This window comes from Rana temporaria, chromosome 5, assembly GCF_905171775.1.
Source record: "Rana temporaria chromosome 5, aRanTem1.1, whole genome shotgun sequence".
NCBI lineage: Eukaryota > Metazoa > Chordata > Amphibia > Anura > Ranidae > Rana > Rana temporaria.
The window spans coordinates 321194046-321219257 of record NC_053493.1 but is presented as its reverse complement, the minus strand read 5'-3'; the positions used below and the strand labels follow the sequence as shown (position 1 = coordinate 321219257).

The 25212-nt window shown below is 46.6% G+C and overlaps 1 protein-coding gene across 1 annotated transcript in view; it reads left to right on the top strand.

Annotated features, from left to right (window-relative positions):
• Nucleotides 1–25212, top strand: part of LYPLA1 (lysophospholipase 1) — a 44149-nt gene that overhangs the window by 13193 nt on the left and 5744 nt on the right. The window contains exons 3-8 of the mRNA XM_040354205.1: nucleotides 208–273; nucleotides 372–419; nucleotides 7223–7293; nucleotides 9163–9236; nucleotides 9621–9722; nucleotides 18035–18211. Coding sequence (XP_040210139.1) covers nucleotides 208–273; nucleotides 372–419; nucleotides 7223–7293; nucleotides 9163–9236; nucleotides 9621–9722; nucleotides 18035–18211 — 538 coding nt within the window. The remainder of the gene's footprint in view (nucleotides 1–207; nucleotides 274–371; nucleotides 420–7222; nucleotides 7294–9162; nucleotides 9237–9620; nucleotides 9723–18034; nucleotides 18212–25212) is intronic.

Sequence of the window (25212 nt, the reverse complement as noted above, 5' to 3'; positions counted from 1 at the left end):
TGCCTTTTGTGCAGCTGCAGCAAAGCCAGTATGGAGGCTTTCTTTTTATAAGGGGACCTCAGACATGAAACAGATATTTTGGATTCAACCACCGTATTAAAGTAAACATTCATACCATAACGAAGAGCACAAAAAGCTTATGGTCAGAGCTACTTTTTTACACTTGGCACAAACATTTTTTTTGTTTTGTTTTCCTGTACCCACTAGGCATGGCTGGGCAGAAGCAATGGCAAGCATCAGGAGTCCTCATGTGAAGTATATATGTCCACATGCGTAAGTGTTGTATATTGCATTAGATTTATCCACTTTGATTGTCTTATCTTATAAAAATATTGCAGGTCAGATGCATAACTAGAGCTTTCTATTTGCAGGCCTATCATGCCGGTAACATTAAACATGAACATGGCTATGCCTTCATGGTAAGTGCACACTGCAATAATCCTACCTTTTTGTCTTGCTGTTCTTAACAAGTCAGTCTCAAAGGGGGGGGGGGGGGGTTAATCTTGGCGTATTTGTGCACCCCTGCTGTAATTATTTAAAGATATCACGAAAGGTCTAGATAATGATTGACATGCTCGAGTCAGGAAATGAAGCATGTCAATTCATGCACACTGTGAGTAAAGTTGATAGACCACCTTTTTTCCTTTGACTTCCATACTACAGTATATGCAGTAACCTATACACGGTTAGATAGTTGTCTGTACCATAGGTGTGCGCAGCCTATTGCATTAGGGTGTGCACCCCAAAGCACAAACACACAATAATGCCACATGCTGTCACAGGGAGAAGGCTCTGATGGTGGGAGACAGTTGATTGGGAGCATCTTTTGTTACATCCTAAGTATAGGTGTAACATGTTCCTACAGTTGAACCTAGCCTTTAATATAATGGGGGCATTTACACTGGCCACTGGCACCCCAACCACCCACCGGGTGCCACCCCTGGATAATGCTGATGCACATGGGGTGATAAGGGTGTACCCAGCACACCCTGTGTGCACGCCTATGGTCTGTACCTGTAGAATGGCTGGCAATTTACAACAGGGATCTTATCTGTAGAGACCCCTTTTTTTTTTTTTTTTATTTGTCTCTTAGGGAATCCTGAGAGTGGTGGTAGATAAAGCTCCGCAGGTTTTTGTGGGCACTTTCTGTCATCCCGGTACAGTATAATGTAACGCAATACATTTGTTGCCCAATAATGGCAATGCAGCATATGTAAATGATTTGCTGTGCACATTGAAACTGTTTCTGCATCAATGAATCTAGGAAAGCTACAATTGTAGTAAACTGTATACGCTGCTCCTCACTAATATCATCCGAGGCTACAATAGCAGTTTTTGCAGCACTATTACTAGGGCGTGTTCCGCTGTTTCTCTTCATGAAAGTAGGCCAAGTATTAGTGATCCTTTCTTTTGGCTAGCTTAGCAGGTGTTGCCATATGCCACTATATTAGATTGGCAGTTACTATGCTGCCTCTCATAGATAACGCATCTGTCTGACAGAAAAATAAATACTATGTGCCATTTAGACCTTGTCTTCTGTGTAATATCCACAACTTGTACTTTATTGTATAAAAGGACATTCATCAGTACAGTATATGGTGCGTTTTAGTTTTATATTTGCAAAGGTTTGGTTTTGTCTGCCCTTCCTTTTTTATAAAAATTTTTGTCGCATATGCATAATTTTCCTCACTTATTCTGCTAAAGGCAAGAACTATCACCTCACACATTGTTGTATAAAAAGAACGAGAAATGGGTTTGGTCAGAGTATTAGCAGAACTGGTTAGAGACTGATGCAGTCAGCACTTTTGTGTTTTAATAATTCAGATGACAGTATTTCCTTATGCCATACTATTGACAAACCTACTGTAAATGGTATAATTACTTAATCTAAAGTGACATGACCCTGTTTCAACTAAATGATGATTTTTTTTTTTTTATTGATTTTTTCACTTACTTTTTGTTTTGTTCCCTTGCCAACTTTTCACTCTATAAGGCTGGGTTCACACCATTGCAAATTGGATGCGGGTTCCCCCCTAACCCCCCTCCACCCTCCAATTTGCAATAGCAGGAGATTTTCACCAGCTCTCTATGGAGCTGATGCATTTTGCAGAAAAACTCTATCTTTTGGTCCGTTTCAAGTCTGAATTCGGGCTGAAATCGGACCTGAAACGGTGAACCAGAACGCACCGGACCCCTGCTGTAAGATGGATGTGGGGATGGTGTGAACCCAGCCTAAAGGTTTGTTAATGCAAGCCAGAGTTCTTTGTGTGTGTTTGCATACATTTTGTGAATTTCTTACAAAAAAACAAAGTACTGCAACCCACCTCAAGGCAGCATTGTGGTGTGAACAAAATACATAAAGCATTTATTGTTGATCATACTTTTATTTATGACCACTTGGGTTATGCAGGTAGTATCAGGTGAATGGACACTGGCCATAAGAAAGGCAGGAATTTCCTGCCCAGGCATAACTCCTCCCATCTTAGCTAAGCCTCAGATTTTTTTTTTTTTTTTTTGCTAGTGTTTTTAGGATGTGATTGTGAAGTCTCTATAGATTCCTTTCTGTGGGTATTTGTCTTCTGAATTCATGACCTGTCCTGCACACCCCCATTGGGGAAGGGGGCAGGCTTCATCCAAATCGGACGCCTGGACCCTGCAAGCAAAGAGCAGGGTCAGGCTGTAATTTTCCCTTGCGCTGGATCCATCTCTGGGCTACCAAGTATTGTGACCTTTCTGGCAGGGTGCTATATGGGTCCAGGGCAGTGATTCCCCCCCCCCCCCTTCAGCAGCAGTGGAGTCCCTGAAAGCCCTACGAGGTAGGCCAACCACGAGGGGTAAAGATTGGGTCTGGAAATGGGTGAGTGCTGTGTATGGCTACAGCTCAATCTGGCCATTGCCTTCTGTAAGTTTAGGGACATGGGTGACTTGCCACATAGGTGTTCATCTTGGCAGACATTCCACCCAGCTCAGTGGCTGCTTGTTTTTACCATGGTACAGGTCTATTGACAGCAGGCTGTAGCAATACGCAGGCAGAGGGGGGGGGGGTGATGAAGTGGGCTGTGAAAGCCCTCTCCCATCAGGTGGGGGGGGGGGGGGTGATGAAGTGGGCTGTGAAAGCTTTCTCCCATCAGGTGAGGAGGACCCTCTGTATATTTCATCCTCTAAAGCAGGGATCCTCAAACTACAGCCCTCCAGCTGTTGTGGAACTACAGATCCCATGAGGCATTTCAAAGCTCTGACATTCACAAACATGACTAGGCATGATGGGAATTGTAGTTCCTGAACACCTGGAGGGCCGTAGTTTGAAGACCCCTGCTCTAAAGGCTCTCCCCTAAAGGTAAGATTAGTTTGGAATTATTATCCTGGTATATCCACTTCCAAGGGTACAATCCTCCAATTCTTTTTAGTCTAGGGGGAAATTGTCAGCAGCAATTTACAGTCTGTGTGAACATCTTTTAAAGGTTTTTGCTGGTTTGGGACACTTGCAGTCTCTTCGATCCCAGGTGGAGTCCCTGAGGCCAATGGAAAGTCCCTCAATTTGGGCCTGCACAAAGATGCTGGGGAAGATTGAAAGCCGCCTTTTTCAATCCCTTTTGTACAATTTCACTCAAACTCTTCAGTTCGATATCCTTTCAGGATGGGACAAACATCTGTAGTCGGCAGATACCCTCCTTTCTCCTATCTACTTCCTCCCCCCCCCCCCTTTTTTTTTTTTTTTTGTGGATCAGCAGATGGCATCTAATTTCTAGCCTCAATGGGGTAATATTTAAAGAGAAAATGGGAAAATGCAGTTGCACTATTTGTTGCCTGGAAATATCTATTCACCTCAATAAATCGTACCCAATAACACTTTCGATTCTGGTTAATGGTGGACAGAACATGCTACACGTTTGTTATGAGTCAGCAGTTTGCATTATTGATAAATACACATGCAAAGTAACTTGATTCCATTTTAAAACCGGATTTACAATTTATTCTAAATGAGTTTGCTTTGTGTCACAGGTTGAATATATTATGCAACAAAAATTCTTCTCTCACATTATTGTAAACAAAGGTGGAACAATTGGCAGGATGAGCTTAAAAATAGCATGTATGTCCGTATGAGTAAACGGTACCTGGCTTCTTTGTTGCAGATACTTTGTTTGGGCTAATTAGATTCTGATAGTGAAATCTATTTTGTCAGCCAGTTTTGTATGCTTGGAAACTACAGCCTTGGATCTTCTTTACATGGCTCGTGTCCCTTGAGATTACCCCTCTGCTGTTTAAAGTGAAGTGTTTAAAGTGAATATTTCCCAAGAGGGATAAGGTGGCTACTCTTGCTGGTTTCCTTCTGAAGATGCTGCTTACCTTAATGTTATGCTAACTTTGCCTTTTTTGATACTTTTTGAGACCCTGACCTGGAACAAGTTTGCCAATCAGCGATGTTGGAGTAAAATCTTAAGTTTTTCGAGGTTAGTTACTCTTGAAATATAAGGGTGAGCATCATGGGCAGCCAAACAATGTACAGTATGAGAGGTCAGCTGGCAACTTCCACAAGGAGAGTACTTTTCATATTGTACTATTAAGGGTACAACGCTCTCCTTCAATATGTTAAGTGCATAGATTAATCTATAAAGTTCATCAGTGATGATAAAAATATTAATAAAATACAACAAGTTCTATTTATCTCTAATTTTATTTCTATCTCAACGTGACTCCATAAAGAGTGTGTGTGTGATATATAGTATAAAATCCGTGAATCGTGTAATCCCAAAAATAAGATGAATCCTGTGTGTCTTTTCACCTGCTTGGGTGGACCCCGCTACCTAAAGGAGGTCAGTATGCACCTTTGCAGTGTAAAAGTGGCACTGCTTCCACTGACAGATCAAATCCAGTCCACAGCTCTCATTGTGGTGTCATACAGTGAGGGGGAGAAAAAAAAGTATTTGATCCCCTGCTGAATTTTATACATTTTGTCTACTGACAAATGATCAGTATAAAGGCCCTTACACATGGTAGGACTTTTTGCCAACAAACTTCAAAATTCCCAGGTTTTCAAAAAAATCCGACCGTGTCTACGCTCCATCGGACAAACTTTTTCAGTTTTCATCGGACAAAAGTTCAAACTTTTCGGCAACAAAAGTCCTACGGTGAAAAGTCCTATCGTTTGTACAGAAATCCATCTGACTTTTGTCCGAAGTACAAATATGCATGCCCATAACCAATGTTAAAATCAACCAACAATAGCAGAAGTTGACCAAAGGGTGGCGGAAAAGAGCAGAAAAACCACGTGATGTTGGAAAAGTTTTGGGAAAGTTTGCAGAAAAGTCCTGCCATGTGTATGCTATGGGTGTGCCCGGCCTACCCCCCTTGGACAAAAATCCACGGAAAAGTTTGAAGTCCGACCGTGTGTACGAGGCTTTATGGTAGGTTTGTTTTAACAGAGAGACAGATTAACACAAAAATCCAGAAATCTGCATTTCAAAAAGTTGTAGGATGATTTGCATTTTAGGCTGTATTCACACCTGAGTTTCGTTTTCAGGCAGAAAGTCGTGCATTTTTGCTGCAATTTTTGTACAGGTCACCAAGGTAAAAGGCAGAAAAATGCCTGTAATCTGCCCAAAAAGAAGCTCGTACTTTTTTTGAGCTTCAGGCATTTTGCTTCAGGTGACAAAATGCTCAAATGTGAACAGGTGCCATTGAAATGAATGGATTTTACTTGTTGGGCGTTTTACAAACTGAAAATGCACAGGTGTTAATGTAGCCTAAATAAATGAAATAAGCATTTGACCCCTTCGCAAAATATGACTTGGTTCTTGGTGGCAAAATCCTTGTTGCAGTATAAGAGGTCAGACATTTCTTGCAGTTGGCCACCAGGTTTGCACACCTCTCAGGAGGGATTCTGTCATGCTCCTCTTTGCAGATTCTGTCCAAGTCAATTAAGGTTTCAAGGCTGACATTTGGAAACTCAAACCTTCAGCTCTCTCCACATATTTTCGATGGAATCAAGGTCTGGAGGCTGGCTAAGCCACTCCAGGACCTTAATGTGCTTTTTCTTGAACCACTCCTTTTGTTGCCTTGGCCATGTGTTTTGGGTCATTGTCGTGTTGGAATACCCAGCCATGACCCATTTTCAATGCCCTGGCTGAGGCAAGGAGGTTCTCGTCCAAGTTTTCCCCCGTCTATCGTCCCTTTGATGCGATGACGTTGTCCTGTCCCTTTAGCAGAAAACACCCCCAAAGCGTAATGTTTCCACCTCCATGTTTGTTGGTGGGGGTGGTGTTCTTGGTCATAGGCAGCTTTTTTTTTTTTTTTTCTCTTTTCCTTTCTTTCATCCTGACTGTATGAATCTTTAGGGGAAACTGTAAAAAAGGCGTGAGGGCCCCCCAAAATCCATAGCACGATGTCCGAGCACGGCAGGTCAAGAAAAAGGGTAGGGATGAGCGAGCGCCCCATCCACCAGGCCGCATGCTCTCAACATGGGTGCTTTGGGGAAGGGGGGGGCTTGCGCTTTTTTTTTTTTTTTTTTTTTTTTTTCCCCTCAGGTTTAGGCTCTACTTTTCATATTGACCAGGATGAAAGAGTGAGACTTTTGTCATACAGTGCCTGAAGGTACGAAGAATTGGGGACATTTCCCTGTCACTTTTTTGCTCTGCATCATTCCAGCATTTTGTGAACAAGGGATTGGTCCTTGTAGAAAAATATTATTTGCAATTTCCAGAGTCCAGGGCCTTTCTTCCCCCCCCCCCCCCCCCCCAAGAAACCTTTTAGGTTAGAAATGACTAAACGGCTCTGTGGCATACCCTTATTTCTGATGCTTCCCCCTATAATGAAGTGGATATAATCTCCTGCTATTTAGAACACACTGTAGCTTCAGACGTGCTTTTTATTAATGAATGTACATCTCCCTGCTAGCTTTTGGCCTCCCTCTTGTAGTCCTGTCAGGAGACTTTAAAAATATCTACTTCCCTCCTAATTAATTTTTAAATTACTTTGTAATTAAAAATGCATAGTGTCCACAGGGCAAAGCAGGCTCAGTGTTGTCTGGTAACAACACAAATGAATGGTTCCTTAAGGCTTTAAGCGTAAAACAATGGTTGTATAATGATAATGTAGCTTTCATTTAAGATGTTTGCAGCTTAATTGGGAACGATTTTGATAAACCAGTTCCATATTTTATTATACAATTAATACTCGAGGCATATTTTCTTAATAATTTGTGCTCATTATGTTTTTTTTTTAGGTTTGACATCATTGGGTTGTCTCCAGATGCTCAGGAGGATGATGCTGGCATTAAGCAGGCTTCAGAGAACAGTATGGCTTTCTCTTATTTTACTGCTTTCTTTGTAGGCATTCTTTTATATAGAATTCATCTTCTACATACCGTATATACTCGAGTATAAGCTGACCCGAATATAAGCAGAGGCACCTAATTTTACCACAAAAAAATTGGAAAACGTATTGACTCGAGTATAAGCCTAGGGTGTCTATCTGCATGCCTCACTGCGTCCATGACTAGACTTGCGTTTAACATGGGAGTATATAGAAGGGGTGCCCGGCTTTGAAAAATGGGTGCTCCCTGGCCGTAGGTCCCCCAGACAGCAACTTTGTACACTTGTAGAGGAGAACTGGGCTTTGTGGGGGGATATCTGAATGATGCCTGCAGCTAGAGGCATCATTCAGATATCCTTCTCTTCTGCCGGCGATTCTGCACAACGTAAGAATGATCATAGCGGCAGTTCCGCCGCTAGATCGTTCTTACAGGCGGCGGGAGGGGACATCCCCCCCCCCCCTCCCGCCGCCATCCGGTGCTTCTCCGGGCTCTCCCGTGCCATCGGGGGCCCGGAGAACAAATCGTCCGGCGCTGGCAGGAAGCATAGAGATGACTGGACCATCGGAGGACCCGGGCGCGATGTGATGACGTCACGCCCGGGTCCCCGTGAGTAAACAAAGCCGCAATTTCATGCTTTCCAGCCTGGAGGAGAGATGTGGGGTCTTATTGACCCCGCATCTCTCCATAAAGAGGACCTGTCACACACATTCCTATTACAAGGGATGTTTACATTCCTTGTAATGGGAATAAAAGTGATAACAAAAAAATAAAAATAAAAAAAAAGTGTAAAAAAAAAAAATATATATATTTTTTTTAACGCCCCTGTCCCCAGTAGCTCGCGCGCATAAGCGAACCCACACGCAAGTCCCGCCGACATATGTAAAACGGCGTTTAAACCACATATGTGAGGTATCGCCGCGTGCGTTAGAGTGCCAGCAACAATTCTAGCACAAGATCTCCTCTGTAAATCTAAACTGGTAACCTGTAAAAAATTTCAAAGCGTTGCCTATGGAGATTTTTAAGTACCGAAGTTTGGCGCCATTCCGAGTGTGCGCAATTTTAAAGCGTGACATGTTGGGTATCTATTTACTCGGTGTAACATCATCTTTCATATTTTACAAAAAAATTGGGCTAACTTTACTGTTTTTTTGTTTTTTTAATTCATGAAACAATTTTTTTCCCAAAAAAAGGCGTTTGAAAAATTTATTGCGCAAATACCGTGCAAGATAAAACGTTTCAATGACCGTCGTTTTATTCCCTAGGGTGTCTGCTAAAAAAAACATATATAATGTTTGGGGGTCCTGCGTAATTTTCTAGCAAAAAAATTATGATTTGTACATGTAGGAGAGAAGTGCCAGAATAGGCCTGGTATGGATGTGTGTATAAAAGCCCGGTATGGAAGCGGTTAACATGGGAGTCTACGGAAGGTGTGCCCGAATTTGAATAAACAGTGCTCCCCGGCTGTACTTTGCACACTTGTAGAGGAAGAGTGGGGCTATATGTGTGCCAAAGTCCAGGAGATCACGTGCAAAAAGGTGACTCGAGTATAAGCAGAGGGGGGCATTTTCAGCACCAAATAATGTGATGAAAAACTTGTTTATATTTGAATATATACGATATATTTCACAATATTTCACTTAGAAATTAAAGGCATCCTTTTAGTTCAGTGCTTGACAAGACTTTGAATCAATGTGTAATTTCATAAAGAGTGATTATGAAACAAATGACTAATGGAAGGTTGAGGAAGAAACTGTAGCTGCTTGGCGGCTAGTACCACTATGAAAAACATTAGCCATATGAATGTTGCGTAATTTTATAACCAATATATATATTTATTTTCTTCTTTCCAGTTAAAGCTCTTATAGACCAAGAAGTAAAGAATGGTATACCCTCAAATAGAATCATTTTAGGAGGATTTTCTCAGGTAAGTCAGACCTGTTAGAAAGTCCTTTCAAACTGTTGAAGGCTGTAAATCTGTTTTCTCTGTACATTTCTAACCCTCACAGCCTTTTACTCTATTACTGCTTAAAGCTATATAAGAAGTCTAGTGGTGCAGTAGCCTGATTTAGCTTCATGATTCGTAACTTGAAATCAAGCAGTCAGTGAGTGACAAAGGTACAAGTTGCACTCTGTTGGAATGCATTTGCCATACAATGAAAGAATGTGGCACCCAGCTGGGTTGTCTTTTAATTGCCAAGCTTTGGGCTTGGCTAAAGCAGGGTTTATAAACCTAGTTATGGCTGTCGTTGTAGTAATAAACAACATTTGTAATGTAGAATTTGTGTTAACAGACTTTTTACTCTTTCAGGGAGGAGCTCTGTCACTGTACACTGCTCTAACAATGAGTCAGAAATTAGCTGGTGTTGTTGCCCTGAGCTGTTGGCTTCCATTAAGAACCTCTTTTCCCCAGGTAATGTAGAAAGTCACTCAACGGATTATACTGGCTGTACATGGAAAAAAATATGATAGGCTATAGATTCAGTTGCTTCAGATTTGTTTTCAAGCAAAATCATCATTAAACAACAGAGTATTTTGATTGAATACAATAAAAAAAAAAAAAAAAAAAAACTATTTTTTTTTTTTTCAGGACTAGCTGTTTCTTTTCAGTATGAATCATTTATTGTCTATTTGGTGCAATTGATCGCCAAAACTTTGGGATTATTTCATTGAAATTCTTATATTGAATGAACCTATTGTATTTCCATTTTTAGGTCCTGCATTGTCATGTCAAGCTGGCTTTGCATTCCCACACAAGTCTATAGCAATGCAAAATCCACTTAAAGCTGAGTTCCACCCAAAAGTGGAACTTCCGCTTAATTGCTTTCTTCCCCACCTCCTATGATAGACAGAACAGTTGTTCTATGCCAACCCAGGACTTCCTATTACACAGGAGATTCTCCTGTATGTAATCTGACAGAACTCATCCCACCCCTTCCCTGTACCCTCCATGGCTGACAGAACTTAGCGACAAATACGGTATCTATCTTTTTTGCCCCCCCCGACAATGGCGCTTGAATTTGTTGGGGGCCACAAAAGAGATATATCTATCTATTAATTAATAATACAGCGGCGGCTGCACCCAACAGTCGATCCGAAGGTCGGCTGGGGTGCTGAAAACACAGGCTTCCTGGACAGGTTAGTGTCAATATAGTAAAAGTCAGCAGCTACAGTATTTGAAGCTGCTGACTTCCCCCCCCCCCCCCCAAAACGGAACTCTGCTTTAAAAGATAAGTTTACCTTTCATGACCTGTTACACCCATATTCAGGCTAGTAATCTGTAACGTTATGAAAGCAGCGGCCCCTGCCTGTGTTGCTTGTAGCGTTCAATGAACTACCACTGTGCTGTGGTAGTTACTGTATTTATCGGCGTATAACACACACACACACCCACACCCCAACTTGAAGAGGGAAGTTTCAAAAGCCAAAGCCCCCTGCATATAACACGCAGGCACAGTTTACCCTCTATTTTCAGTGTAAAAAAGTGAGTGTTATACGCCAATAAATACAGTATTTAATCTTTCTGTCAGAATGTATGGTATGAGGTATGAGCAAGCCGATACATTGACGGATCTGTAGGAGACCTGCAAGGCACCAGATCTGGTGGAATGCTTTACAGCAGGGATCCTCCACCTACGGCCCTCCATCTGTTGTAGAACTACACATCCCATGAGGCATTGTAACACACTGACATTCACAGACATGACTAGGCATGATGGGAATTGTAGTTCCTAAACAACTGGAGGGCCGTAGTTTGAAGACCCCTGCTTTACAGGCTCCTGCAACAAAAAATATCTGCAAAAAATGTGTATTTTTGTTTTTATTTAAATAAGTGAACTTATCCTTTAGCCACTTCAGCCCCCAAAGGTTTTACCACCTTAATGACCAGGCCATTTTTTTGTGATACCACACTGCTTCGCTTTAATTGACGATTGTGTGGGCATCCGACGCTGTACCCAAACAAAATTAATGCAGATATAGAACTTTCTTTCTCTTTCGTTCATAGACGGACACAGCCTCCATTGACCTTAGGGTTATGCTTCTTCCTACCAGGAGATATAGGCAGAATTCTTACAGCACCTAAGGTGTTAAAAACTTTCCTTCATGCCGCTCCTCCCAGGGGGCGTGGCTCCCCAGGCATAACCCACACCCTGCTCCAGCAGCTTCAGTTTTGTTTCTGCCTAACCGTCAGGAGAGTCAGGCTCTCTCTGGAGTCCTGGACTCTGGAGTTTTTTCTTGCAAATTTTTTTGCATCTTGCGAGTTTTTTCCTCGCTTTTTTATTTTATTTTTATTTTTGAACCCTGCGATTCTTCTATCAACAGCCGACTGGGTGACAGGCTGGGTCCTCGACCCTTGTAGTCCCCCCAGGTTCGGCCTTCGAGCGTGTGCCGGCCCTCAGCTCCGCTTTGGGACGTCCACGACAGGCCCCGTGGCTCCAGGGGCGGCCGGGGAATTTCGGTTCTAGGGCACACATATGACCGGTCTCTATGGCCTTGTCACAGTGTGTCTGGCTGACAACCATGCCGTTCGCGGGCGTTGGTTCTGTCTGGGATACCTCCAGCCGTGTAGTCGCAGGACAGGTAAGTAGTGGCCCCTTACTCAGGTAAGTGGTCTGGCTGGAATGTTTTCCCTTGGGAGGTCGACTGAGGGTTTTTCCCTGCTTTCCTCTCTCCCTTATTCCTCTCCCTCCTTCCCCCTTTGGGTGACGGCTGTGCAGGGTTTTTTTTTCCCTGGGGCTCATTTTTTTCACTCGGGTATGGCTGGGGCTGTTCTGTGTCGCTGCAGGGGACTGTGGTGGTCATTCTGGGCATTTTTGTGTGTGCGGTGTGCTGTTTTGGTGTACTGTCTTTTTTGGGTACACTGTCTTTTTAAAACTGCGCAATGGCGGCCATTTTGCCGGAGCCGCGCTTGTGTTATTCGGCAGGCATTTTCTTGTGGCCGGCGCCGTTTTCAGCACTAGTTCGGCCTCTAGTGGCCGTTTCGGCGAGGAAAAAAGACCGCGAATCCTCTGAGGGGACAGACGCAGCGCTGCAGCTTCTCCTCAGCACACACTTGTCCTTCACAGACCGCGCTGTACCAGGGGGGTGGTGAGTCTCAGGGGGCCCCATACTGTGCTCTAGCGGCCGGGAGGTGACCTGTGGGGGACTTTTTTCCTGCCATTGGCAGTGGGGGTGACACGGCAGCTGCAATATGGAGCCTGAATCAGGCCCCTCATTCCTCACAATGCCGGAATTAACCCTTAGCGCCCCTTCCCCTGCCACATCTGTTGAGTCGGTGTCGGCTGTCCTGGAGTCTTTTCTCACCAGGTTTGAAGCTGCCAGTGCTCGGTTGGGGGGTAAAAAGCGCCCCCCCCCCCCGAGGCTGTTTCTGGGGATATCTCTGACGCAGAATCTGATAACGCTGTTGCTGCTTCTGGTTCTGTCATGTCAGAGGATGCGGGCTTAACCCACATGGACAGCGAGGATGACTCTGCTGCAGAGTCTGCTGACAAGGAATTTGTTGGAGCTCTAATTACTGCGGTACGTGAGACTCTTCATTTAGAGGATGTGGCGGAGACACCAGCGGTGTCAGTCCCTTTTGGATTCCGCAAACCACCGCGTACCGCTAAGGTATTCCCCTGTGTTCCTATCTGGACAATATGTTGTATAAGGAATGGGATACACCGCAAAAGGCTTTTACTGTTACCCCCTGGAGGAGGACTTTTTAAAAAAGTGGGTCACTCCTCCGTCGGTGGACCCTCCTGTGTCCAGACTGAGTAAGGCTACTACGTTGCCTGTGGAGGGGGCTCCTGCTTTCAAGGACCCCGCTGATAGGAGAGTGGAGGCCGTGGCCTGCTCCCTGTTCTCGGTGGTGGGTTCGGCGGTAAGGCCGGCTCTGGCCGGAGCCCTGGTTGCTCAGACGCCAACTGAAAGGGCGAAGCTCCTGCTGCAGGATCTGGAGGTCCAAGGTGCTTCCGAGTCCTCTAGGGACCTGGCTGAGCAGTTGATTCAGGGTCAGAAGTTTCTCTGTGAGGCGGCTATGGATTCGATTCCTTTGCTTTCCAGGGCTTCTGTCTACGCAGTGGTTCTGCGCCGCCTTATGTGGCTGAAGTGCTGGTCGGCTGACCAGTCTTCGAAAAAGGCCTTGGTGGATTTGCCCTTTAAGGGCGGACGGCTCTTTGGGGCATCCCTGGATGACATCATTAAGGATGCCACTGGAGGTAAGAGCACCTTGCTCCCTCAGTCGGGGAAGGGTAAGGAACCTCGCAGCAAGGTCCTACTTTTACTACCCCTAAGCGTTTTTTTTGTGCGCCCAGCGCGGCTGGAAAAGGTCCGCAAGGTGCAAAAGCCCCTGCTGCCGGGCGTAAGCGCCCCTGGTTCAACAAACCAAACAAGCCTGCGGACAAGCCTGCTTCCGCATGAAGGTCTGCCCCTGCCCGGGTCTCGGGTGGGGGGACGGCTTCACGACTTCGCGGATCGGTGGAATTCTCTTCTGACCGACCGTTCGGTTTGCGAGGTGGTCGCCTCGGGGTACAAGATAGAGTTCCTCTCTTGTCCCCCAAACAGATTTTTTCCATCCAACCTCCAGCTTCCTCCGGATCGTCGGCTAGCCCTGTCCGGGGCTGTCCAGGATCTTCTGGACAGGGGGGTGGTTGTGCCGGTTCCCTCGCTGGAACGGTTTCGGGGGTTCTACTCCAATCTGTTCGTGGTCCCCAAGAAGGGAGGGGTTCGCCCTGTCCTGGACCTAAAAGCCCTCAACTCCTTTGTCAAGGTGCAGCGATTCAGGATGGAGTCGGTCCGTTCTATCATAGCGGCCCTCCACCAGGGGGACTTCATGGCGTCCTTGGACATCATGGACGCATACCTGCATGTCCCCGTTTGCACAAGCCACCAAAGGTATCTGCGCTTTGCGATCGGGGAGGACCACTATCAATTCGTGGCCCTCCAGTTCGGGCTGGCGTCGGCACCACGGGTGTTCACCAAGGTGCTCGCCCCGATCCTGGCCTTGCTAAGGTAGCGAGGGATCGCTATCGTGGGATACCTGGACGACCTTCTCCTGAGAGCTTCTTCAGGCTCAGAGTTAGAGGAGGACGTGTCCATCACGTGTCGGACTCTGCAGGAGTTCGGCTGGCTTCTGAATCTCAAAAAATCAGTGTTGGTTCCGTCCCAGAGGCTGGAACACCTGGGGATGGTTTTGGATTCGGGGGAGGCAAAAGTGTTCCTCCCATCGGAAAAACTGCGGACCCTGCAATCTGCAGTGAGACAGTTGTCGACCCAGAAGTGGTCGTCTCTTCGCTTCTGCATGCGGGTTCTGGGTCTGATGGTGGCCTCCTTCGAGGCGGTTCCGTATGCCCAATTCCACACCAGGGTACTACAGAAGGAGATTCTGTCACGATGGGACAGGGTCCCATCTTCTCTGGATCGCCAGATTCGGTTGAGCCATCTGGCCAAGTCTTCCCTGGCATGGTGGCTGACGTCTCCAGTGCTTCGGTCCGGGAAGTCTTTTCTTCCGTGCCGCTGGACAGTGGTCACGACGGATGCCAGCCTCTTCAGCTGGGGGGGCGTCTGGGGCACCCAGTCAGCCCAGGGGCGCTGGACTCAGGAGGAGTCCCGCCTGCCGATCAATATCCTGGAGCTCCGAGCGATCAAGCTGTGCCTTGTCAGGTGGTCCCTGGAGCTGCAGGGCCGTCCTGTCAGGATCCAGTCCGACAGTGCTCACATACTTCGGTGGGCCGAAAGGTCCGTTCCGGCCCTGTCGGCGGTATACATTCCGGGAGTTCTGAATTGGCAAGCCGACTTCCTGAGTCGCACGACTCTGGATCAAGGGGAGTGGTCTCTCCACCCGGAGGTGTTTCAGATCCTGTGCCAAAAATGGGGCACTCCAGACGTAGACCTTCTGGCGTCCCGTCTCAATCGGAAGGTGCCACGGTTTGTGGCCAGGTCAAGGGACCCGTGGGCAGACGCGTCAGACGCGGTGGTGACTCCCTGGGGTCAATATCACCTGCTTTACGCCTTCCCTCCTCTAAGGCTCCTACCCCGCCTGCTGCGCAGGGTGGAAGCCGAAGGGATTCCAACGATCCTGATCGCCCCAGATTGGCCGCGTCGCTCTTGGTACGCGGACCTGGTACGTCTGGTGGCAGACGCCCCCTGGCGCCTGCCTCTGAGGGAAGATCTCCTGTCTCAGGGCCCGATCTTCCATCCTGCTTTACGGTCACTGGCTTTAATGGCGTGGCTGTTGAAAACCAGGTACTGAAGGACCGGGGCCTGTCGGGCCCGGTAATCTCTACCATGATGCGTGCACGGAAGTCCACTTCTCGAAAAATTTACCATCGTACATGGAAAGCATACATCTCTGTGTGAGGAGATGAAGTGGCACCCCTGTACTTACGTGGTGTCCCGGATCCTGCTGTTCCTACAGCGGGGAGTGGACCAGGCTCTTGCCTTGAGCACGATCAAGAGTCAGATTTCTGCTCTGGCTGTTTATTTTCAGCGTCCCGTGGCAGCGCACTCTTTGGTTCGCACGTTTGTGCAGGGGGTCCGGCATGTTGCCCCCCGGTGCGCCCTCCGCTACCTTCTTGGGACTTGAACTTGGTCCTCTCGGCGCTTCAGCGTGCCCCCTTTGAGGACATTCGGGAGATCCCCTTGCTGACTTTGTCGCAGAAGGTGGTCTTTCTGGTAGCTATTACCTCTATCAGACGAGTGTCTGAACTGGCGGCCCTGTCTTGCAAGGCCCCCTACTTGGTCATCCATCAGGATAAGGCGGTGCTGCGCCCGCGACCTTCTTTTCTTCCGAAGGTCGTTTCGGCCTTTCACATTAACGAGGACATTGTTGTTCCATCATTATGTCCTCAGCCGAATAACCCGAAGGAAGCCGTTTTACATTCTCTGGATGTGGTTCGGGCCCTTCGAGTTTACTTGTCGGCGACGACTCCGTTCCGGAAGTCGGATTCGCTGTTCGTGTCTGTGTCCGGTCCCAGTAAGGGCCTGGCAGTCTCGTCGGCCACCATTTTCAGGTGGATCCGACAGGTTGTGCTTCAGGCCTACGCCCTGAAGGGGCGGGCGCCTCCCTTTCGGGTCACTGCGCATTCGACCAGGGCGATTGGAGCCTCCTGGGCTTTCCGACACCAAGCCTCTGTGTTACAGGTGTGTAAGGCTGCGACCTGGTCGTCGGTCCACACTTTTTCAAAGTTTGTGAGTGCATCTTCTGATGCCTCATTCGGCCGCAGGGTGTTACAGGCGGCAGTTTAAGGTTGGAGTTCCTCCGTTGAGTAACTCCGGTTTTGTTTGGGGTGTAACCTGTTTGCTGTGTTATCTTTCCCACCCCTCGTTTTTTGACACTGCTTGGGGACGTCTCTAAGGTCAATGGAGGCTGTGTCCGTCTATGAACGAAAGAGAAAAAAGGATTTTTGTACTCACCGTAAAATCCATTTCTCTGAGTTCATAGACGGACACAGCACCCACCCCTCCTTGGTTTGTACTGCTTGTTACGAACTGAAGCTGCTGGAGCAGGGTGTGGGTTATGCCTGGGGGAGCCACGCCCCCTGGGAGGAGCGGCATGAAGGAAAGTTTTTAACACCTTAAGTGCTGTAAGAATTCTGCCTAAATCTCCTGGTAGGAAGAAGCATAACTCTAAGGTCAATGGAGGCTGTGTCCGTCTATGAACTCAGAGAAATGGATTTTACGGTGAGTACAAAAATCCTTTTTTTAGTGGTATTTGATCATCTCGGCGGTTCTTATTTTTTTGCGCTATAATCAAAAAAATAGACCATTTTGAAAAAAAAAAATGTTTTTATTTTTTTTACTTTCTGCTATAATACATAAGGAAAAAATATATATTTTCGGTTAAAAAAAAATCACAATAGGCATATATATTGTGATTGCTTTGTGCAAAAGTTATAGCGTCTACAAAATGGGGGATAGATTTATGGATTTATTTTTTTCCCTTTTGGTATTTACTTATAATGGCCCCAATCTGCGATTTTTAGCGAGACTGCGACATTGCAGCGGGCAAATCTGACTCCAAGTTACACTTTTTGGGGACCAGTGACTTTTTTGCATTGATCAGTGCTATAAAAATGCACTGATCAATGTATAAATGACACTGGCAGGGAAGGGGCTAACACTAGGTGGTGATCAAGGGGTTAACTGTGTTCTGACTGTGTGGGGGCTGGGCTGCCTGGGACAGCAAGCAGATCGCTGTTCCTTTATCACTAGGAACAGCAGATCTCAGTTGTCCTCCTGACAGAACAAGGATCCGCCTTGTTTACATGGGCAGAACCCCCTTTTTTACCTTTCCTCACAGCGATTGCGGGTGTCTGGCAGACATCCAGTCTGCGGGACCCGTGGGCACGCTCCCTCCCACAGTTTGACATTACACGGATCAAGGAGAGTACAGGAGAGCCAACCTGCCTCAGTGTGTATGCATGTGTGTATATATACTGTGGCTGGTCGGCAAGTGGTTTAAAGCAGGTCTGAAGGAGGTCGCTAAAATAGTCAATGAATGTTGTTGTTATTATTATTATTATTATCATTATTGTAATTGACCTCAATAACATTTTAGTAGCTCTTTTATTTCAACTATTTTTTTTATTTATTTTTTTTAACAAAAGTGAGTAAAATTCAAGAGATCTAGCTAAAATAAAAAAAAAGTAAGCATAAAAGGAAGCCACAAGAATGCACCCACCTGTTAATACATTTAAAAATGTATTATTTATTTGGTTTACGTTATTTATTTCCTTTTTGCAGGCTGCTGTTAATAGTGCCAACAAAGATGTATGTGTTCTCCAGTGCCATGGAGAAAGTGATCCACTAGTTCCACTCATGTTCGGGTCTCTCACATCAGAAAAGCTAAAAGCTATAATAAATCCACCGAATGTTAATTTCAAGACCTACCCGGGTTTGGCACACAGCTCATGCAACCAGGTGAAACACAATGTTTTCATTATTTTAATGACTTTGTACAGCAGCTTGTTTCATCACAGTACAGAGTGATCGTAGTTTTGGTAATCATTTTAAAATGTTTCATGCCGACATAGGCTTAGTTTGATGCATTTTCTTCAGAACAATTTCAAACTTTCTTTCCCTGGCAGCATGTTGCACAGGGGATGTGATTGTTAATAACGGAGCATGGTAGTTGTGATTGTGCAGGGGTGGGGAGATGTTGGATAGATGGATATAGACCACAGATCATCAGAAGTCCTGATCCTCGGTGTGCTGCCTCAGAAAGGACATTTTAAAGCTCACTTTGTTTGCATCATTTTAATCCTTTATTTTTTTATATCCACTTGACCTCCAGAAGATTTACCCACCTTCCTGACCAGGCCATTTTTTTGCGATACAGTGTTCTGACAAAATGTTTAACCTGGCAGAATGAGCAGCCTGCGTCACTTCCGTTTTCTTTAAACCATTGTGAATTGCAGATTTTCACAAATTGCTGTTTGGACACAACACTGGCAAAAGAATAGAGTCCTGTGCACAATATTATGAGCTGAGATTGTTACTCTGCTCGGAAACTAACCAAGAAAATGTCCACCTCCGAGACAGCGACAACTTTGTCCTAGTTAGCTGCTGTGCTGTGAAAACCGCAAATATCTTCCTGTACCGGACTGTATTCGGTAGCCAAACACCAATTCAATCTAATCAGCGATTACAGATTGTGTAGCCACTGCTGTGTGTAATCGCAGCAGGAGCAAGCCGAGAGAGAGACCAAATTCTTTACAAATAAATGTGACGTACATTTTTATTTAGCCCCCCCAATACTTTGTAGAACCACCTCTCGCAGCTGCAAGTCTTTTTGGGGATGTCTCTACCAGCTTTGCACATCTAGAGTGACGTTTTTGACCATTCTTCTTTGAAAAATAGCTCAAGCTCTGTCATATTGGATGGGGAGCATCTTTGAACAGCAATTTTTTGTCTGGCCACAGATTCTCAATTGGATTTAGGTCTGGTCTGATTTAGGTCTGGACTTTGACTGGGCCATTCTTTTATCCATAGCAACTACAGAGTATAACAGTGTAAAGGATACATTGTGAATAAACATAACCAGGAAACAAAAAAAAAAAAAACATTTTATGAAGAAAATATGAATGCTAGTATTAAGAACAAAAAAAAGAACACTGTAAAAAGTAAATGAAAGTTGGGTACATAAAGGCAATTAAATATGTGCAGGTCCCAGAAGTGCCACTAGGGCATGGGTCTTCAAACTACGGCCCTCCAGTTGTTCAGGAACAACAATTCCCAACATGCCTAGTCATGTATGTCAGTGTGTTCCAAAGCCTCATGGGATGTGTAGTTCTACAACAGCTGGAGGGCCGTAATTTGAGGATCCCTGCACTAGGGCATTGTCCATTGTTCAACAGATGTGTATAGAGTATTATCTGGACAGGGGCCGAACTATGAACAGCTAGGCAACTATCCATGTACCCAACTCTTCTTGGCCTATGCCCGATGACCTGATAGTCTAAACTGAGAATAGAAATACAGAAAAGGGGGGAAAAAACAGGGTCTAAGAATAGCAGGGATGGGAAGGGTGTAGAATAATCAACCCAGGGCTGTCAGACCCTAATGAACTTATCATGGGTGTCTGAGAGGATAGCCGTCGGCTTTTCGTTAACCATTATATCGTTCATACAATTTTTAACTGCCTCAAAATTTAGTACTGGCGTCCTCCATGCCCTTGCTATAGTTAGTTTAGTTGCAGCAAAGAGGTGCATGGCCAATTGGCGTTCCGGACGGAGCAATTCCGCAATTGGTTTACAGAGAAGAGCGTCATTCGAGGTCAATATGAAGCATGTTTCGAAGGAGGGAGTAGACTCTGATCCATCTGCACACCTTCGGACAAGTTAACTGGACCATTCTAACACATGAATATTCTTTGATGTAAACAATTCCATTGTAGCTCTGGCTGTATGTTTAGGGTCGTTGTCCTGCTGGAAGGTGAACCTTCGTCCCAGTCTCAAGTCTTTGTTCAGACTGATGCCTCGTACACACAACCGGTTTTCCTGTCAGGAAAAAAAAACGAAGTTTCTCTTATCGTGCATGGACGGACACAGCTCCTTAAATCTTGACAAGTGGGTTATGTTCCCTGTTTACAGGAGAGGACTAGGCAGAAACATGTTGGATAATTAAATACATGTTACTTTAACAGTTGAACAGCCCCGTCCAGGGGGCAGTCCCTCCAGATACAACTCTCCTCCCTGCAATATGTAGCCTCAGTTTCGTTCTGCCTAGCAAAGGAGAAGGACGTATGGCTCCCTTTGGGCCCAGCGCCCTGAGGAGAAATTTTATTTAATATTTTTTTCTTGAAGAATATTCGTTCAACTGTCGGCTGAGAGACAGGCTGGATATATAGATCCTTGTAGTCCGACCAGCGAGCGTAAGCACACCTTTGCAAAGAGGCTTGGTCTGCCACGACATACCCCATGACTCCTGGGGTGGCCGGTGAGCTTTGCTCCGAGGTCCACACATGACTGGGCTGTGGTGTTGTCTCACTCAGTGGACCTGGCCGACAGCTACCTCCATTGCGGTTGTAGGTCTGTCAGGAATGCGTTGGCGAGTCCTCGCTTGGACGGGTAAGTACTGTCTCTCCTGCTTAGGCGGGTTGGTACGGATTGGCATTCCTGGGGTTCGGAGGTCCTCTTTTCCTCCCTTCCCTGCTCCTTTTTCCTCTGCTGCATTGCTAACATTGCCGCTGTTCGGGGGGGCCTTCCTGAGGGGACTATGGTGCGTCTGGGAACGCTCGGCGGCCATCTTTGAGGAGTCCTGGCCCCTAGTGCTAAATCCTACGGCGCACACAGGTCTCTTCAGATGCCTCATCAGATACCTCCCTTTTTTTTTTTACCTCCACACGCTGTGTACTGATATTGGGCCGCAGCACTGGGCAGTATCTTCCTGTGGTGAGTCCCCTGGGACCCCTAGTCAGCGCAGCAAGAGGGTGGGTTTCAGTCTACCCTTAAATAGAGCCCTAGGAGCTTCCGTTTTGTCTGGAGTCAGTATCTGGGTTCCTTCCCCAACATGCTTGTGGTGGCAGCAGGTGTTAGCACCTGCGATCACACAGACGCTTTACTGTTAGTCCTGGACACTTTTGTGCCAGGGTGGGGGCGGACTGCAGACGGGCGGGGGTTAAGAGTGCCCCCTTCCCCCGTTATCCCCTGGGGAATGCTCTGTAATGGAGCCATGGACCTGGTACCTGGGTCTGTGCATGATAAAGCACTTGTGGGTGCGCTTCTCACTGCTGTAAGAGACTCCCTTAAGCTGGATAGTGCAGCTGGGCTTCCCGCTGAGGGCTCGGTCTTTTTTGGGTCACACAAATCAGACCGCTCTGTGTAGGTTTTTCCTTCTGTGCCATTCTTTGATAATTTCTAAGATCTCACTGCCTAGCGGTTCAGTGCCCCTTTGAGGAGAGCCTCTTTAAGAAGTGGGCTTCTTCTCCGGTGGTGGACCCTCCGGTTGCCAGGGTGTATAGGTATCCACTCTCCCTATTGTGGGAACCCCCGCTTGTATGGATCTGACTGATAGGAGATCCGAAGTACTGACCCGTTCCATGTTTACCATGCTGGGGTCTGCCTTGCGGCCTATTGTGGCCACTACTCTGGGGTCTCGGTCACTCACTGAGTGAGCATTTTGCACCAGACTGTGGAGGAGCACCGACTCTCTCCCAAAGTTAATAGGCTAGAGGACCAGCTGGTCCAGGGCCTTGTATATGTCTGTGATGCTTCACTGGATGCCACGTCCTTGATATCCAGGGCTTCTGTTTTTCAGAGATGGTTTTATGTCGTTTTCTCTGGTTGGAATGCTGGTCTGCTGGCCAGGCCTCTAACATACGCACTGGCGGATTTACCCTTCATGGGTGGGAGACCTTTTTGGTCCTCGCTGGACGACATTCTCAAGGATGTCACTGGAGGGAATAGGACTCTCCTCCCTCAGTCCTCCAGTGGGAAGGAGCCCCTTCGTCGGCCGGGTCCTTCCTTTGCCACGCCAAAGCGTTTTTTTCGTCAGGGTCCGCAGGCAAACCCTCCCAGGCCGACAAAGGCTCAGCTGGGGGACTAAAACATCCCTGGGTGCATAAGCTGATCACGCCGGCACCCAAACCCGCCAATGTATGTAGTTTACCCTGCCCGTCTCTGGGGTGGGGGGTCGGCTTTGCAGGTTCACAACTCGGTGAACCTCCCTGCTCTCCGACCAGTGGGTCTGCGAGGTGGTCTCTTCGCAGTACTAGATAGGGTTCCTTCCTATCCACCGAACAGATTTCTTCCCTCGTGTTTCCCTCTCCCGGCTCGTCGGTCTGCCTTGGGGCAGTGTGGGACTTGCTAAGCTGCGGGGTAATTTCACCTTTCCTGCAGGACAAGAGGTTTGAGGGTTTCTATTCGAATCTGTTCTTGGTCCCGAAGACGGACGGGGTCTGTCCGATTTTGGGCCTCAAGCCCTGAATGCCTTTGTGAACGTTGGGTAGTTCCGCATGGAATCCATTCATTCGGTGGTAGCTGCGCTCCATCCGGGGGACTTTCTGGCGTCCTTGGACATCAAGGACGCATACATGCATGTCCCGTTTTTGCCCAAATCAGAGGTTTCTATGCTTCGCTATTGGGGAGGCCCACTGTCAGTTTGTGGCCCTTCCTCTTCTCTTCTGAGAGCAGCTTCTGGCTCAGAATTAGTGGATGTGTCTATAGCCAGCCAGACCCTCCGAGAATTCAGGTGGGTGTTAAACATTTGGAGTCGGTCCTGGTTCCGATTCAGCGTTGGAGTACCTAGGGTTGATCCGGACTCCTCGGTGGCGAAGGGCTTTCTTCCCCTGGAGAAATTGCAGATTCTTCAGTCTGTGGTGAAGATATTGGCATCACGCAATCAGTCTTCTCTCTGTTTGCAATAAATACAATATTCAATAGTATATAAATCACCGCGCTACTAGTAGAAAAGCAAATAATGGCAGCCAACACTACAGAACTAGATCGGTTCTGAAACACAAGCAAAAAACAACAAAAAGTGTAGCGCTCATAATAAGTGAAAATAAACAATAAAAGAATAAGTAGGACCCTTAATGAAAAGGGACATAAATATGATGAGGTTCAGAGGAACCAATCCAAAATAGTGTGAAAAAACGTTCAATAATAAAGTTCAAAAATGACAATTGCTCCAGCATAAAAGTGACTTGATACTGAGAAGAAAGTGAGGTGAAATTGCAGTAGAGGGTCCACCACCAGGAAAATTCAGAGGCTTACCAGATGTCATGGACCTAAATAGGTGTATACCTAATAGGTCACTAAGGCTTAATGGTAGTAATGCCTTGACTTCAGGGTAACTTCAACAACACACAGGGAGATGATTCCACAGGTAAGTACGATGGACGGTGAGACCATAGGGACATATAATTTCAGTGGATGATGCAGGCATATAAAATATAAGCAGTGGAGTCAGCGAATCCCGACGCGTTTCGATCAATCGATCGTCATCTGGGGTACCCCAGATGACGATCGATTGATCAAAACGCGTCGGGATTCGCTGACTCCACTGCTTATATTTTATATGCCTGAACTTTATTATTGAACGTTTTTTCACACTATTTTGGATTGGTTCCTCTGAACCTCATCATATTTATGCCCCTTTTCATTAAGGGTCCTACTTATTCTTTTATTGTTTATTTTCTCTCTGTTTGCATGCAAGTCCTGGGCCTGTGGGTAGCCTCCGAGGCGGTACCGTATGCCCAGTTCCACACATGTTTTCCAGAGGGAAATACTGTCTGAGTGGTACAAATCTCTTTGTCTCTGAAAAGGCTGAGGGGATCCCGATGATTCTAATTGCTCCATATTGGCCATGACGTCCTTGGTAAGCCGAACTCGGCGCCTGGTAGCGGAGGTACCCTGGCGGTTGCCAGGGCAGGAGGTCCTTCTGTCTCGAGGTCCCATACTTCCTCCTGTTGTTCAGTTGCTGGCTTGCACAACATGGCTATTGGAAGCCAGATTTTAAGAGACCGGGGTCTGTCCGACTCGGTCATCTCAACCATGCTGAGGGCATGGTAGCCTTCTTCCTGGAAGATCTATCATCGCACCTGGAAGGCCTACATCTCTTGGTGGGAAGAGATGGGGTGATGTCCATGGACGTACTCGGTGTCCAGGTTCCTGCTGTTTTTACAGCTTGGGGTGGATCCAAAAATTGCTTGAAGCACCGTTTGGGGGCAGATTTCAGCCTTGGCTGTGTTCTTTCAGTGGCCTTTTTGCGGCCCCACTCCCTGGTGGGTACCTTTTTTTTGTTCAGGGGGTTTGTCATATAATTTCCCCTCTTGGCCCACCTCTTCCCCCATGAGTTTTGACTGTGGTGCTCTCGGTTCTTCAGGAACCTTCCTTTTGGAAACAGAGAGATTTTTCTCTTGACACTATCTCAGAAGGTGGCCCCTTTAGTGGCCTTTACCTCTGTCAGATGGGTTTCTGAGTTGGCGGTCTTGTCTTGCAAGTCGCCATGCTTGATCCTCCATAATGATTAGGTGGTGGTGCGCCCGCGACCTTCCCTTCTTCCGAAGGTGGTTTTGGGCTTCCACCTGAATAAGGAATTTGTTCTTCCATCCTTATGTCCTCGGCTGGCGGGTCCTACGGAGGTTGCGTTTCATACTTTGGCGTGGTATGCGCCTTGCAGGTGTACCTGCCTGCTATGGCTCCGTTTCAGAGATCTGACTCTCTTTTTTTTTTTTTTCTCTCTGTGTCTGGTCCTCAAAAGGGCTGGCGGTCTCGACGACCGCCATTTCTCGGTGGATCAGGCAGACTGTCATACAGACCTATGCTCTTAGGGGGCGGGCGCCCCCTTTCCGGTCACGGCACTTTCGACCAGGGCAATTGGTGCTTCCTGGGTTTTTTCCGACATCACAGGTGTGCGAGGCGGCGACTTGGTTGTCCGTTCACACTTTTTCCAAAATTTACATGGTTGCTGTGAGTGCA